The sequence below is a fragment of the Haliotis asinina genome, chromosome 2, assembly GCF_037392515.1.
Source record: "Haliotis asinina isolate JCU_RB_2024 chromosome 2, JCU_Hal_asi_v2, whole genome shotgun sequence".
Lineage (NCBI taxonomy): Eukaryota > Metazoa > Mollusca > Gastropoda > Lepetellida > Haliotidae > Haliotis > Haliotis asinina.
The window spans coordinates 27,118,953-27,135,883 of NC_090281.1; the positions used below are offsets into that span (position 1 = coordinate 27,118,953).

The following is a 16,931-nucleotide window of genomic DNA, read 5'->3' on the forward strand; positions in this document are numbered from 1 at the left end:
TCAAGGACACGAATGCAAATGCGTTTTGTACCAAACGACTTCTGCAAGCAGCATCAGGACGCTGCACATCACTCCAGCTGCCACAGCAAAGAAGATGCCCTGAACCTTGGAGAGGGACGCAACTTTTGGGAAATCCTCTTGTGGACATTGGACCTGTGGAGCAGACTGACTCCATTGATGACAAGTGCGCTGCAGTATGCCACTGTCGCGGAGATGGTACATCCTGTCGGTGATAAACAATGCATAGGATTACATGTCAGGGTTACCAACACACTAAAACTTTAATGACACAATATAAATGAGTTAGTGAGTGAATTTAGTTTTACGCCGTACTTAGCAATATTCCACTTATATGGCGGCAGCTTGAAAATAATCGCGTCTGGACCAGACAATCCGCTGATCAACAGCATGAGCATCGATCTGCGCAACTGGGATGACGTGTATCAACTACGTTAGCGAGCCCGACTACCGATCCCTTTAGTCGCTTCTTACGACAAGCATAGTCCGCCTTTTGTGGCGAGCATGGCTTGCTGAAGACCTATTCTACCCCGGATGCACAATGTCAAACACTGTCAGACGAAATTAAGATATTATCAGGTGAAAATAGTGATTCTTCTTGATTATCGTTTCATAGGGTCAGTTAAATGGCACAGCTGATTTCGTCCTATCTTGATGATTATATGTCCATTTATCCACACATACGAGGGGCTATCACAATGTTTTGAACCTAAAATACTTCTGATGTGTACATGATAAACAAATGTATGATATTGAGGAATGGCTTATCATTCACATAATCACACTCACATGTACCCCTATATAAACGGCAAAGATGGACCAACTTAATTACTGAGCAATCATAAAGGTTTTGGTTCTTTGAAGCACTTTGAAGTGCGATTGACATCATCTGCAACGATCAAGTGATGGGTGGGTGATGGTGATTCCAGTGCGTTAAATGAGGGTCTTGAAGATGACCCCTGCCCTGGTACGCCCACAACTAGCACCAGCCATTAAAAACATTGACCAGGTGCACCCCCAGATAATGAGCAGCCTTCGAATCTGCGTCCATGAATATCTCAAATGGATCACTTGTAACCATCCTGCATGAGGATATCGCCACAGGATTGCGCCAAGTGGGTCCCAAGAATGCTCACTAGCGAAATGAAGCTCACGATGGTCACAAAACCTAAACGATTCATAATCACAGTGACTCCCTTTCTTTTGAATGGGGAATATTATTGAGCCCCTCCCCCCAAAGAATAAAAGAGACAGTCAATCAAGGAGAAGCACCGTGGCAAACACAGGCGTGGAGTTCTTTGTCATTCGGTTAATGCTCCAGTGCATACCAAATTTGAAATCCTGCCTTACTCTTGCTATTCTCCAGACCTTACAGCAAGTGACTATAACTTATTCATAATCTGAAGAATCATCTCCGTGATAGGAAATTCGAGGATGATCATGAAATCAATAAAACTGTGGGGGCGTGGCCAGCAGGACTAAGACCCCTATTAACATAACATATAGGCCTAAATGTGTGACAATGAGTGAGTCAAAATTTAACGTCACATAGGCAATATTGCAGCCATATCGTGACGAGAACTGTTTATATCAATATTCACCCCAATAAATGTATTACATTAAAACCTGTCATCAAGGGACAGCAAAACTACTAGAATATCACAGCTCTTAATTTAAAACTAGTACGCTTTCATAACAAATATACCTCAAGACAACAGTACAATCTAAGAGCAGGCTATAGATCACTAGCAACTGAAGGTTGATCAAATGCCTGACAAACTAAATGTACCAAGTGCATCGATTTACAAGGTGATTATGTTGAGAAATAACGGGGGATTACATCGATGTTCTGCTTGTAAATATATTAGCCTCATATTTTTTATTGTCCCTCGTATATCAAACGCTTATAGAATAGAGTAAATATATGCTCAGAGTAAACATTATTATCTGATGCGTGACTATTCAAAAAACGTTCAACGAGAAAATTCGAAGAAATGGCAGGTTTATACAAATGAATGAATGCATATTCCTGTTATTTGTCAAAAATCAATTCAGACCTACGTGTTTTCGAAATCCTGTTTAAACGGCGAAAACTTTGGAAGATGGAATGCTGTGTAGGAATGACCAAAGTTGGTGTGGAGTGCCTCCAATTTGCAATCAGCATTAGCTAAAAGCAGAATGATTGCGCCCGAGACAAAAGCATATTTTCCCTTGTGGACTCTTTGCAGGTGCTCGGTGACGTTGACGCTGAGGACGCCAGGGTCTGTGGCAGATGCGTCCCTGACTCGTTGTACGACATCTCTAACATCGGACTGCTTGGTATTCTGAAAACCATGGTTGTGTGGTGACATGTCCTTCCTCCAAATCTAAATCTCCTGTCATTCATATGTGTGTATGTACCATAGGTCGGTCTACCATCTAACCCTATATTAGATAACCAGTCTATATCTACCAATGGTACGAATGAACACTAACCTATGGATCCACTTCACAAAGTGGATAAATGTACTAACATTAGTACGTAAACTTTGGTGTTAAACGTTTGGTGTTGGATAAACTGAAGCCTAATTTATACCCCAATTACAACTGTTACAACATGTTTCGTTTATGTCACATAAAATACTTCTAAGAAGACAAATCAAGATTTGGATAGGCAACATGTTCAAACTAAAAAATTGAAAACACGATTTCTATCTAAACTAACGGGAATGAGAAACGGTTTTGAGACTCAAATTTTGTAGGTAGTTATGAGTTTAAAATAATCATAATGGCACTCGTGCAGTGACCTTGGGCTGTACATGTCTAGCTCATCTTCAAGCAGAACCACAGCGGTCCTCATACAATACGTATTTCCATAGATGTCTTCAGGGAAACGTCATTGCCTTTCGTGTCACCTAACATTTCACCAAATGAACTTTTGTGGGACTATTTGGATCGTGGGATTCGTGCTAAAACCGACGTCTGCTTGTCGAAGACTTTCAGGTGGAATGTTGATCGATCCTTGCCCAAGGTATATCGTGTCTGACGTTGTCAGCACGTGGCAGAGTTAGGGCTTGCAGTGACATCCCCGGTGGGGATACTTGTAATGAACACGTGTGCTGTTCACTTTACGTCTGTGACCGAATATTCAATGCACCTGTTATTGTTATTACTCCAATGAAATGACTGTGTACATTTTGCCAATACACCTGAAATTTATATTTACTGTCCTTTTTCACAACAGCGGTTTATTGTTTTGTATTATTACCACTTTGATACCGTTTCTTTTCCCTGTTAGTTTAATTTCTTCATTTTGGCGATAGAAAGTTCAGTGTCAGTAGAGACAGAACACTTTATTTGGTTAAAGAAACATCTTGGTGGATATTTGCTTCTTGAAGAAAATGGCCACCTCACATTTCGTTCCTTGAGACTCTCGAGAATACCACGAAACGAGCTCCCACACCAGGAACATACGTTTTTAAATTGAAAGGTAATGTTTCATTCGTTTCATTCACGTTTATTCAGTGTATGCTTGTAAAATTATGCCACGTTACACTTCAGGAGATATTCATTTGTTGCCACGGAAATGCTTTCCGGCAATGAATGCCTGTATCAATAGTTAGAACGTTGTTAGTGAAAGGTTTTGGTTAAAGGTTCTTGGAATCTTTTCTTACTGACCATTTAACCGTGGTGTATGATTTGCAGAAAATAAAATAAACACACATAAACGTTTCTTTTGAAATCACGAATTCCATCACAAAAATGGTTAGTTCGTCTGTTGGAAGAATAACATGGACATTTGTATTTACCTGGAAAAGGTTTTCTGTGATGCTTGATGAATCATAGCCAATTGTGTAGTCCTCTCTGGCTGCCAACTCAGCCAGGTTAGAAAATGGAGGCTTTTCTAGCTTTACAGCAAATATTGCCACAATCGTTCCACAGTAGACAGCAGAGATAATAGTTGTAAATATCCACCATCCAGCGATAAGGATCAGCTCCGGGACATGGGATGAATGTCTGCTCGATCCTGTAAACATTATATATTACACTCAACCTTGTACAAACGGAGAAACAGGTTGATTCTTATCAATTATTCAAATTTTCATTGCCACATTTGTTTACCCTTTTTAAATACATTTTCTCGTTGCTTTGACTGTTTACTCGTAACTTCAAGTTTCTTTCAAAAACACGAAACTTGCAGTACTTTTTCCCTGCTTTCATTTTTTTCTCATTTCGAATATTTTTGTTTCATTTAAATTCATGTCTTTTCAATTTGTTTTCGGTTATTATTCCTTTCGTAATGTTGTAGTTTGTAAATATTCGACCAACATATCAACAATAATAAGCAGTGCAAGCAAACAGTGCTAGAAGTATGTATGTATGTATGTCAGTGCTAGATGTATGTATGTATGTATGTATGTATGTATGTATGTATGTATGTATGTATGTATGTATGTATGTATGTATGTATGTATGTATGTATGCATGCATGTTTCAATCTTTACTGCGTACTAAAGAGGCCAGAGGCCTCTAGTACAAATACATACATAATGGAGAATTACACAAATAAATGTATTTACATTACAGGGATAAAACTTTTGTTCTATACAACATTGCACAATGTTTACTAAATGCACTAGGTAATGTTTCTCCTCTATAGTTATTTGGGTTACTTGCATCACCATGTTTTTGAATTGAAACAATGATACGAGTCGCCCAACAGTGTGAGAAAGAGCCATTTCCAATAAAATATTAAATAATAGTTCTAGGTATGGAGCGATGAGGTCAGACGAGTGCTTCAAGAATTCTGATATCATGTCGTCAAATCCTGGTGATTTGTTTGGTTTAAGATTGTCAATACTTCCAAAAATCTCTACTCTAGTGATTGGTGGATCAAGTATAGCTGCCGTAATTCCTGAATATTGCCGGTTCTGGTAGGCCTGCTCTGTATTGTCCTGACAATTGTGTACACTAATTGTGATCTACTGTATAAACACCGGAAAAGAGTTACTTAAAATATGCCAACCAGTCATCTATCTGAATATTGTTTTGTCTTACTTGATGACTATTTAAACGGATAAGTTCAGGTCAGAAATGTTTGGAGTGAGATATGATATTTTATATTGTTGTTCGTTTTCCTCTAAAAAAAAACTAAGACTTATTTTCTTGCAAAGTGCATTATTTGGGGTTTCTTACGATCGAATGAATACTTGTCTTCATATTTATGGCACTTAGGAAGGATGACAATATATCGTGCTAGCACGTATACCGACACGTCGCTTTCATAGCAATAAAGAAGTTGTTCATCCAGATTTTGTCATCCTTCCCTACTACTCCAACTTCTAATTGCCTCTCAAAGAAATGAATTTAACTTACTAAATAGTTTGCATCTTTTAGTTTTCTGTTTTTCGCAATTTGACATACACCAACTTTTCAAGCATGCCTTGGATTGATCAACCTTTACATGAAGCAGCTGAACAGATCGCATCTGTCATATATGCTCTGCTTTCGTTTATATTAGTGAAAGCGCAATCAACAGATGTATGTATGTATGTATGTATGTGTGTGTGTGTGTGTGTGTGTGTGTGCGTGTGTGCAAAGACTGTCTGACCTTGCTTCAAACAGGCCCCATAAAGCTGAAATGAAGGTGGCATAGCAAGCTCTGTCTTATTTCCGCATTGTGAGCACAGTTTTTCAGTTCGCATATTTCCGTTCACATTCCAATCTTTGGAAGTCAAATACGATTCAGTCACCTTCATGGAGAACAGTAAAATAGATGAAACTACAAGTGACATCCCAAGCAGCAAAAAGACATAAGATTGGAACGGCCTCAGATAAACTAACAAATAGTCCTCATCAGGGTCTTCCTTCCGGTACAGTACAATGCGCCTGTTTTCAAACAAGGGAGGCATGATGAAATCCGCAACAGAATATCGGTCGGCGTGGATGGTGATATGGTCAGCTGACAAATCGGCTTCCTGCTTTTCAGGATGATCACATGAAATAAATAAGGTATGATATATGATTATGCAATATCACTAGAGAAAGTAATAATTATTTCAGTAGCACCATGTAGAATTGACTATCACGAGCATGCAATAACGGATTAAGTCTTGTTCAAACACGGTTGTGCACACAATGGAAGAAATAAAACGCTTACGTAATCATTATTTCAGTAGCACCATGTAGAATTGACTATCACGAGCATGCAATAACGGATTAAGTCTTGTTCAAACACGGTTGTGCACACAATGGAAGAAATAAAACGCTTACGTAATCATACAACAAGGTAAAAGAGTCAGGGGTAGAAGAGATGCTGTGCCAAACCAATGCTTCAAGCATTCACTTGCAAGCGGAGTAGAATTGGCTATGTTACCATTATTGACCGACATCAGATCATAGCTATGCCTGAAAAGTAAAGCCCTTTTTACATGCACACATATACTTATGTAAAAAGATTTCCTTAGATCAGGAAATATACTGGAATGCTCCCGGAGAATCCCAAGAATCCCAAGTGTCAAGAGAGATGAACAGTTGTGGCTATGGGAGGTAGGGGGTGGGGATCATCCCGAGTGTGGGATTTACGGGTTCAACATATGTCTCATGTCACACCAAGACTGTGGAGTACCAGGTATGTAGTCACCACAGTGCTGACAAACTCGACGTCGATGTCTAGCTTCTTCCGGATGCGACGCCGTCGTCCCTTTGGACGTTTAAAGGTATCCACATTGGTCAATCTTGCCCTGCTATGCCCGTAATGAAATAATCTCTGAGCTGCTGTGGGTGTACCAGTGTAAAACTTCAGTTCCAAGGTTACCAGGTATGAGGCATCTCCCAGGAGAATGATCGTCATAGCTATCACTTTATCTTGGCAGCAGAGTGCCTTTGGTCGAGTGGGAAAGACATCGCTGGCTTCTTCGTTAAAGGATATTTCTGAGTTCCCAAATAATGAATCTGGCTAACCCACTTTGAAGACTGTGATTATGTATTTGCTGTTTCGGAGGTGGTACAGTGATAAGAAAATACGGATGAAGCTTATCACACAGGAAATTGAATGTTTCTTCTGTCATTCTGTCATTTCTTCGTTAATCCTACCTTAACTTCCATACATTCTCTTGTCTTGATTTAGTCAGGTACTGTACATTTTCAAGCAAATTCAGAATAATGATTAAAAATGATGTGATGGCACCACTTTGGGTGTCGTTTAAACCTTCTCGACATACCAGTCGGTGAAATGTTGCTTCAATTAATGGCTTGACAAATAACCTGTAAATGTCTCAAGAGTGATCTGACAAGTACATATACAACTTCGGCTGGAGAGAATTTGCTTTAGTACTAGTAAGTCATACTTTTGGCTACTTGACTCAATTTTGAGGAGCATTAGTGTCAGGATTTACACTCTGTATGGAAAACACAGCAAAATTTTCCAAATTCGCGACTAGATGTCATCTCCAGTAGACTGATATATGGCAGATTAGCATTTCACCCAATGCCTTCTCTTCATATCGCAGAACATACATATTTGTCCTGATGTCCAGAGTCCTTAAAAACAGAGATGTACATATTCACATGATCTAACCTCGTTCATTGATAAATACCTTCTGAATCGACGAAGTGAAGTATTTTCTTCAGGTTTGTGACAAAGAACAAGATTGAAAACATATTTGACATAAAGCAATACATGATTCTTCTGATATTTTCCAAAACATCTTGATGGAGCTGAGGTTTTTTAGGAAACTCATGATAAACGGGATTATGAGCGTTTGACCCATGCATGCTATATAGTTTACCCACCATTTCTAAAGTGAATGTTTAAAGACAGTTCAAAGTGTCCATTTTCAACAAAAATAATACATGTATTTTTTAGTCTTTGGGGCTGGGGGTGGGTGGATATAAATTCCTCCTTTAAAGTATAAGAGATGCCAGTTTTACAGTGACACATTTTCAGCGATTTATTTAACATTTATATTGGAATGCATTGACGCGATTAGAGATACTTACGCAAAAGAACGTAATCCTGTTCAATAAATAATCAACGAGGGTTATTCTATTTATAATTAACATAAACAGCGACATTAAGTCAACTAATTTTACTTGTTATTTGCATTTCTGAACAATTTTCAATCACAGTTGCACATGAACACCAGGGCTTGATGAAACATCTGAAATAACTGCTTAGTCAACCAATATATCACCAACCTGGCATTACCATCCTATGTAGTTTATGACATTATCGCACACGGGATATTACTGGTCTGTGGAAACTTACCCTTCTCTGCAACATGCCAAGGACCCCTGTCCAAGAACCATTCTCGTTCTTGCCCCATATACTTTCCTTTGGCGGGATGATCTTGTAACTGTTATACATAAATATATATTATATTGTTTAGAATCTCTCAGGATGGTACTTAACTTGATCTTTATTGAATTTTTTGATATAAAAATATACTGGTGAAAATCGTTGTCAGTGGCATAAATCAAATCGTTTTCAGATTGTAGATAAAACATATTCATATTGTCAAATAACAAAAGGGACCAACATTACGTATGCCAGTGAAGCAAAATACCATGCCACAGTTTGACGTGAATATTTAACGATATTGCCCACCTAGAGAACTCGTAACAAACATTTAATACTAGTCAATGATAAAGCTCCATAACAATAAAAAATACAGGGACATGAATTGATATAAAATATATTGGCCAACGTTGACCATTTTAAGAACACTGTAATCTTGAATGCTGGGGCCTTGATAAGAATATGTTGAATGGAACTATTTGACGTCGTGAAAAGAGCATGCCGGATAACGACTCATAGTGTGAAATGAAGACACCACAGGTTCAAACTGCTAATGGGTACTGGGCAGGAGCGAATGTTGGCTATTTGAAAGTTGAAATAATCCATCTTCTCATATATTTTTGTTGCTTTGAATTTAATGCATTGATGTAAATACGAAACAGACATTTTAGACAGCCAATAGCTCCTATGAAGTCTCGTTAAGAACATCATAGAACAGTGGATTCCCCTTGTATTTCGCTCCTACCATAATTTGTGTTATCCAAAAAGATTTGACTTTCACACCTCTATCATGCATCTTGATCTCTCCATGCCTCTGTTATATTATAGATATTATATATCAAAATGCATTAAGATTAAGTGCGTTCTCAGAATAGCTAAGGAATAGAACGTTCACCTGAAGTTCAGATTTTCTGCCAGCATCTGCAATATATGGAAGGACAAGCTGGACACCTGTCGCTTGTTGACTATCTTGTAGCCATAGGTCCATGGGTGTACCTGAAATTCCACAGCAAAACGGGAGGCAAATCAAAAGAAATCCTACCAACAGAGTCGATTTTAAGTGAGCATTTAAAGCACTGTCAAGCAAATGTCATTACTTACTAAATAAGGCTGTTAGAACCTACTCGGAAACGCCGTTCTCATAGGAATAAAGAAGTTGTTCATCCATGTATCGTTATCCTTCGTTACTGCTCTTTTCGATCCGTGTGATTCGGTATATTGTTCAAGTAGATTATGTTAACTGGGCCATTAAAACCATACAGCTGATAATATACACATATAAGGCAAATATATAGTAACTGATGAAATCCCCCCAAACGAAGTTTGAACATACCATTTGTTGACAGTTATTTACCACGGCCAACTGCCGTTAAAGTGGACACACAAAGATGCTATTACAGTGGTACAGTGCCACAACTCGGGGAACTGCTTCATGTCATCTTTATCTATCTTGATAGAATAGGACGTTGCTCATCGTGATACCGATTGAAAACGTTTGATGACACCAACAAAAAAGTCCACCAAGGCTGGAATATTACGTACTGCGTCATTAAACAAACAAACACTGTGACTGAAAACAGAAATGTAAATGGAGAACCTTCATGACGACTGTCAGTTGACGGCCATTGTAGCCGAACCTTTCATTTGGGAATACTTCTGTTACACTTTCTGCAACACCAGAGACATCCACGGCAGCAAAACCTCGTCCATTTTCGTGAAACATCAGTGTCCATATTCTCGGTGTGACAAATTCCTGTTTAATGGTATATGATTAGACAAGATCACTATGTAAAATATATAAATGTTGCGATAGGTAATAGACGTGAAGACTTATGGCCTTGAGGCGCCGTCCCAGTGATGAAACAATACCTCACCTGACTTGTAGACAGTTCCAGCAACGCCACATTCTCCACCTGGATGTTACTGTCCAGAAGTACAGGTAAGTCATCAGATGTCCCGACAGCCAGCACCCGTGACACGTGGCACAGGTCGACCGAGGAGTTGGATCGTGTTCCACAGACTCTGGACTGGTGAAGAAAATAGTTTGTGACGTACATTGGAAATGGTTAAAAGCTTGTTCTAGTGATGTCTGCAAATTAAGATATTTGACAAACTTCCGCAATTGATGACAGGGTTATAATTTGACCTATTTGGAGCGGGCCATTGTAGCGTCATTTACACTTGCCCTTTCCTCCCCGCGTTCTGGTCGATCCGGGCCTGGGGCCAGATATTTGCCTATTTGTCATGTAAACAGAAGTGTATGCAATCACTGTTGTGAACCCTAATGGCGGTCTGCATAACGTGCCGACACGTACATCTTGTATATAAACGGCAGTGGTGAAACTAACGTATCTCATATTACAGTCATAGACCAGACACTCGGGGATTAAAACAATAAATCTGGTGTTGTTAAAAAACTAATTTGCTATACAACTATTTTACAGCGGGTCGGTTTCGTTTGAGAAAAACGCTAAAACTGATACTTCTTGAAATGTTTGGTGCTGACAAAAGACGGATGTCGAAGCACCCCTCATACAGAACCAACGGGCTGTCGATTTTCGAGAAGTTGTGAGCCCCACACATCTGTGATTATTCTTGTTCCGCAGAATAGAGAAACTAATTAAAGGAAACTACTGTTCAGTTTCAGTGAGAGAGTTTAGTTTTCCGCCACACTCAGCAATATTCCAGCTATATGGAGGCGGTCTGTAAATAATCGAGTCTGGACCAGACAATCCAGTGATCAACAACATGAGCAATGATCTGCGCAATTGGGAACCGAGGACATATGTCAACCAAGTCAGCGAGCCTGACCACCCGATCCCGTTAGTCGCCTCTTACGACAAGCATAGTCGCCTTTTATGGCAAGCATGGGTTGCTGAAGGCCTATTCTACCCTGGTCCTTCACGGGTTCTGTTCAGTTTCAGACAAAGGATACTGCTGACATAGATGTAGTGATTCTTCCATCAGGTTAACAAGGAAATGAGAAATATTCACGATTTTCCACTTTCCCTCTTAACTCGATCGAATTATGAGCACGCTGCTCATTTTAGAACATCACATTGCTTAAGAATTTCTTACTATAAAGTAAGTCACATCTTTTTGACATCATACTGAATTAACGCCTACGCGTCCATTGCTTTTGGTGGGCAAGAATGGCGAGAAAATATAGTTCTCAATTTCATGCAATTAAAAAATCCAGAATGTGAACAGTATTTTATAGTGTTTTGGTTTGTTGTCCTTGAACGAGGTTCATGTGACGCATTTCTGTTGTACTTATATCGACTCTTTTGTGTGAAACACTAAAGCGGTGTAAAGACACACGCGTATTTCGAAGTCTTCTCGAAAACTTGTAGACGTTTATGAGTATCGCACATCAGAAAAGATATGATGAAGGAAAAATCCGAGAAATAAGACTTTTGGCAACACATACTCTTATGAAATTCTGACACTCTCAAGAAAATTTACAGTCTACCCAATTTACCTATCGGCAAACTTTTTAATACAAGGAGTCGTAATTGAATTGTGTTTGACGTACCATTTGACGTAGGACTAAAACACTCGTAGTGACGTCACACAGGAGCAGCACGTGGAGATGAGGTTGAAATACCTTCTCCACATCTCTAAGGATTGTCATCAGGTGTTCCTCTGTGGAGGAGCTGATCTTATAGTCCACATAGGAAATACCCGATGCCTCCAACGAGCGGCCAAACTGTATATCTGAGACGAAATATGCAAAATGTATGGGAAAAGTGATCCATTCATTAATATACATCTTAGAAGTTGAAGTTACTCTTGCGAGGAAGTTATATAGTTAGTCCTTCAGTTGTAGTGGGATATTGTAAGTTAGAGAGAGAGAGAGAGAGAGGGAGAGAGAGAGAGAGAGAGAGAGAGAGAGAGAGAGAGAGAGAGAGAGAGAGAGAGAGAAATGCAATGACTCACCCAGCTCTTGCTGATGCAAGACAAGCACTGACTGCCAGTTGAGGGACATCAGAAGCTGCACCAGCATGGCGTTCCTCTTGCACTCACTGCCAGGGTCTGAGACTTTGGCTAATGAGCTTCAGAATACTCTTTCAGTATAGGAAGACTGAGAACGAGATAAACTACCCAACCAGTTTCATTGTGTTGAATATCAGACGAAGACTTTGGGCACAAAATACTCACGTAACCTGGAACAGTTTTTTGTGTGTTTTTAGTTAAAGCTTGCTTGATGAGTGTTCATTACGATTGTGACAATATGATTCTTGAGAGAGACAGGCTTTATAGGCATTTCGATTATTCATGCATTGATTCTTGCAAATACGACAGCTCCGTCACAGATGTATTTACACATCACTCCAACTGTTTAAAGTTATTGCGGTTGCCTAGTTACATGTGATCATGAAATGATAAATCTATTCATGGAAGTGCTATCAATGGGAATATGATAAGTCACTTAAGATTTCATTAGTGATAATAAAACTATGCTAAGTGGTAGCTATTTTGTTTTGGATTTTTCAGATTTCAGTATAATAAATGAATGGCCATGATCACTATGTTGAAGCGACTATTTCCCTTGAGTTCTCCACCCGTGAATAACCTGTGTTAAATATGAAATTAAATATCGTAATACACTAATAAAATTCCTAGCAGGTTTATTACGATTAAAACAAAATAAAGGAAGATGGTTAAATATATATGTATCTCTAAGCACATCTCTACGCACCTGTTTGTAAATTTGGTATAGACGATGAATTCCATTCTCTTTTAGCATGCAAATATTATTCTGAAGAAAGATTACGATATTTTCTACTCGCCTTTAACCGAATTCATATTTATCTAAATAGAGGTATGTTCAAAAGCCCGTTAACTTCCGCTTCCAGCAAATCTTTGATGCACACACACACACACACACACACACACACACACACACACACACACACACACACACACACACACACACACACACACACACACACACATTGCTTCAAACTGACACTTTGTTAAACTCACAATTGTCTTACGTCAAGTTTCCAATATATTCTCACTGTATATACGTTATATGTATATGGCTCATGCATAATAAAGATCTTTAACCTTGACTTTGATATTGTATTGTCCTTAATAGTCATACATTTTTAAAGTTAAGTGTTATTTAGTACTGTCCTTTGTCGACACATGTATTATTATATTACCCATAGTCAACATTTACCTATTTGACTACACATTTTTACTCACTCACCTACCCTATTAATTATTAAAACATCATTGTTATATTTATGTATGTTTTGACAGTCACTTCGATTAGTAACTCAACTGTCCTGACTTTTTGTTGAGTATTTTAATCTTTCGTGTAGTTGCATTTGCATGTTAGAATGATATTTTTTTGAAAGTATTTTCACATTTTCCAAATCTTACATAAAATGCAAAACATAATATCATTGGCAATCTAAATCAAGAGGTAGAGGCGTCCAAATTCAGTATTAGTTGATCAGTTTGCCATGAATGCGGATCAAATAAGCTTGCTTCACCTAGATCATCTATTTCTTTTATTTATTCAGGTTATTCCTCAATTTAATTGGTTATCTCCCAAAACGTCTACATGTCAAGACTATACTAGAGACCTTGGGGACTTACAGTACCTTTGCTGTGTAGTACCATGACGTCAGCTGATGTGTGTACTGATATTTTCAAGTAGGTAAAATTTGATGCGAAACTGGGGTTGATGGGATCAGCTTCCTTTGCTCGGAAAGTTAGCCCACCATGTTGGCTAGAAATGTTGTTAGAGTTTAAAGGCCAGACTGTACCCATGTATAGGGTCGATGTCAATGGCCTGGATAATTTAAAAAATATAAATATATATATATATATATATATATTATTTGACATACATGTTATCAGATAACAATCATTATTCATTGCCCATACGCAGAAGGGCAGGTCTTGACACACACAATTATTACTTGTTACAACAGTTTAACAGTTTAACAGCTACTATAAAACGACTGTTACAGCTCAGTTTGGCCCTTAAACACTTGCACCAATTTGTCGGGCATCTTTTAAGTCCTGAACAGCCACAGCAGACAAAACCATGCCCACCAGACATGGACGACATAGAACCTGCTTCTCGCAACACATGTGTCTTTACTTGCATTCCACATAATTATTAAAAGAAATATGACACGTATTTGTCTAAATATTTTCAGCAAGCATGATCTCATTTAAAGAAAGTCTTTGACGGTGGAATGTGGTCATGGAGCTCGGGTCATGAATCAGTTAAGCAACGGCGACCTCTTGGATGGGTGACCGTTTTTGTCAGCTTGACTCCTGAGAGTTTCTAGAACGTCAGTCCTGCCCCGCAACGAAACATATGTGACAAATTGGTCTCACCTTAGGCAAGCGAGTTTGTTCAGACCTGCCTCTGTTCACCCTGCAGAAAATGAGTACCCGGTTGCATAAAGTCTATAACTGTGACTATAACCTGTAGCGCTTGACAGGCAGCTTCGGTTATCCGTAATAAGAATAAGTTTCTGACTAAGCGCCGTGAGCAGTCATTTGGTAGTTGGAGACTGTGCTACAGAAAATGACTTATTACATTATTAGGCACTGATACAATTATATCGGTCGGATCCTTGCACCCAGGGAATACAAAGGTTTTTTCGGCTATTTTTTAAAACTAATTTACCACCCACACTTTGAAAAAAAAGGAGATCCCTCCGGGTGTTTTTTGACAGAGTTTCTGTTTGACTTTGTTCCAAACAATCTCTGCCACAAGCAATATGGAACCACGAACCAATCCCAGTGCCACAGAAAAGATGTTCTGTAAACTGACGAGTCGTACAGCTTTGGGTTACTCTTTTGCCTGACATTTGGCATCTGGAGTGTACTGAAACTATTCATGATAGGTGCGCTGCAGGATGCCAGTTTCAGTGAGAAGGTACATATTGACGAAGACAAGAAGGAACATATTATATTTGGTGTGAGGAAATTATATTGAGAAAATTATTGAGAAAATTACCACATTCAGTTGTGCATGAATCCGTAGTCTCTGTTTTAATTCCATTAGAATATTCACAGTGTTGAGTATTCCATCACAAGGGACAACTATTTCAAGTCAAGAAGAATGAAGGATATTTTTTACAATACTAGTTTTCATTTGATTATAAGATTTTTACAAGAATTAGATCTGTTAACTGATTTGTAAATAGATAAATATTTCATAAATGGAAGTTTAAATTAGTAACTCAAATTTGTGAAATTATTGTCCTCCTGAGAGGGTACGTAAGATCAGTTGTTGGCAATCAGTAGCCCATTTTTATATTGTATTGACCTCTATAGCTGAACTGTTTTAGACCTACTTACTAGTTTTACATTATCTGTGATATTCTAGTTCGTTTTATTGTCCTTCGTTGACAGGTTTTATAATGTGCCATTAATTAGTATGTAGTTTTGTAATTAATCGCTTTCGTCACGATATAGCTGGAATATTGCCGATGTGACGATAAATCTTAACTCACTCACTAGAATATTCACGGATCATTTGTCTTTATCCTCATAAAGTTGTTAATGTTATGATTACAGCTCTCAAACATATCTGGAAAAGAATATGCCACTTTAGAGGAAAAAATACCAGTCTAGGCGTGTAACAGGTAACACTTTTTCAAAAAGTAAACATCTCCAGGACGCTGCCTTTGTTGGAAGTTTTGTTTGTAGGGGACCTCTTTGGAAGATAGAAAACCTCTAAACAGCTACTTGATTTAGCTTCAATCACTTGAAGTCTACAATCTGGTCTTCCCCCACCCCCACACACTAGACTTTTGCAGGTGTATTCTTTAACTCTTTGTGTGATTGCCACGACATCTGGCCCCTTTGAACTCTGAAGTTCATATAAGTGGATTTAAATGAATTTGTGCATTTAAGGCCATGGACGTTTTCACTTATATGCGTATTTAATTACCAAAGTTGCAATTCTCTGTACGCAACAAGAATCCGATCTGAGTCAAATGAAGACTTTGTGGTTGATCCTGTACGCAAAATATTACATATATTACATATAGAAATATACCACATTGTACCATTGTATAAGTGCGTGAGCTGGGATTATCACTGATATGAACATGTCCCAGTTATACCAGATTCCTATCATGTTATATCAACGCCTCGTCTGTCCGTCCATCCATGATCATTTTGTGTCTGGAGAATAACGAAATTGGTTGAGATGTTGTCGAATTCGTGAAACGCTTGATGATCGAAGATGGATTAGTGGAGGCGTAGCAGGATACAGCATACAAGTCATGCAACCTTACCAAAGAAACCCTTCTTGATCATCGAGGCTTTGAGCAATCCCAACCGTGAAGTTGGAAGTTTGTATAGATACACGAAGTTGGTTCTTGTGTGGATGCAAGAGAAAGTCCTCACGGAGCGATAGAGCGGTTGAAGGTCGATTTACGATGTGTATCAGTAGTTCCTGGAATCATGTCCTGGCCGGCCAGTGAGGCGCGACCAAAAGTAAATGAAGTCGTTTGGTCTACCACGTGGCCTTGGTACCAGAACGGCTGATGGAAACGTAAGCATTCAGACCTTCTCACGATATTGCTAGGGCATTGTGGTCCCACCACTGAGGAAATGAAACTATCAACATTTGATATTTTACTGTTTT

At 38.7% G+C, this 16,931-nt stretch overlaps 1 protein-coding gene across 1 annotated transcript; it reads right to left on the reverse strand.

The window, feature by feature from the left end:
• On the reverse strand, window positions 1–12,302 carry LOC137271688 (probable glutamate receptor). The gene is made up of 10 exons (XM_067804111.1): window positions 12,236–12,302; window positions 11,832–12,013; window positions 10,166–10,323; window positions 9,894–10,032; window positions 9,192–9,292; window positions 8,267–8,354; window positions 5,609–5,975; window positions 3,807–4,024; window positions 2,080–2,342; window positions 1–223 (listed from the first exon to the last, which is right to left on the reverse strand). The coding sequence occupies exons 1-10, from the start codon at window positions 12,300–12,302 to the stop codon at window positions 1–3; spliced, it is 1,806 nt and encodes a 601-aa protein (XP_067660212.1).
• Between the last annotated feature and the right edge of the window lie 4,629 nt (window positions 12,303–16,931).

Coding starts and splice junctions, on each gene's coding strand:
- LOC137271688 (XM_067804111.1), bottom strand. CDS start 12,302: ATGCTGGTGCAGCTTCTGATGTCCCTCAACTGGCAGTCAGTGCTTGTC. Junction 4,025..5,608: donor TGGGGCCTGTTTGAAGCAAG/GTCAGACAGTCT, acceptor TAATGTTTACAG/GATCGAGCAGACATTCATCC. Junction 224..2,079: donor AAACAGGATTTCGAAAACAC/GTAGGTCTGAAT, acceptor TATCACCGACAG/GATGTACCATCTCCGCGACA.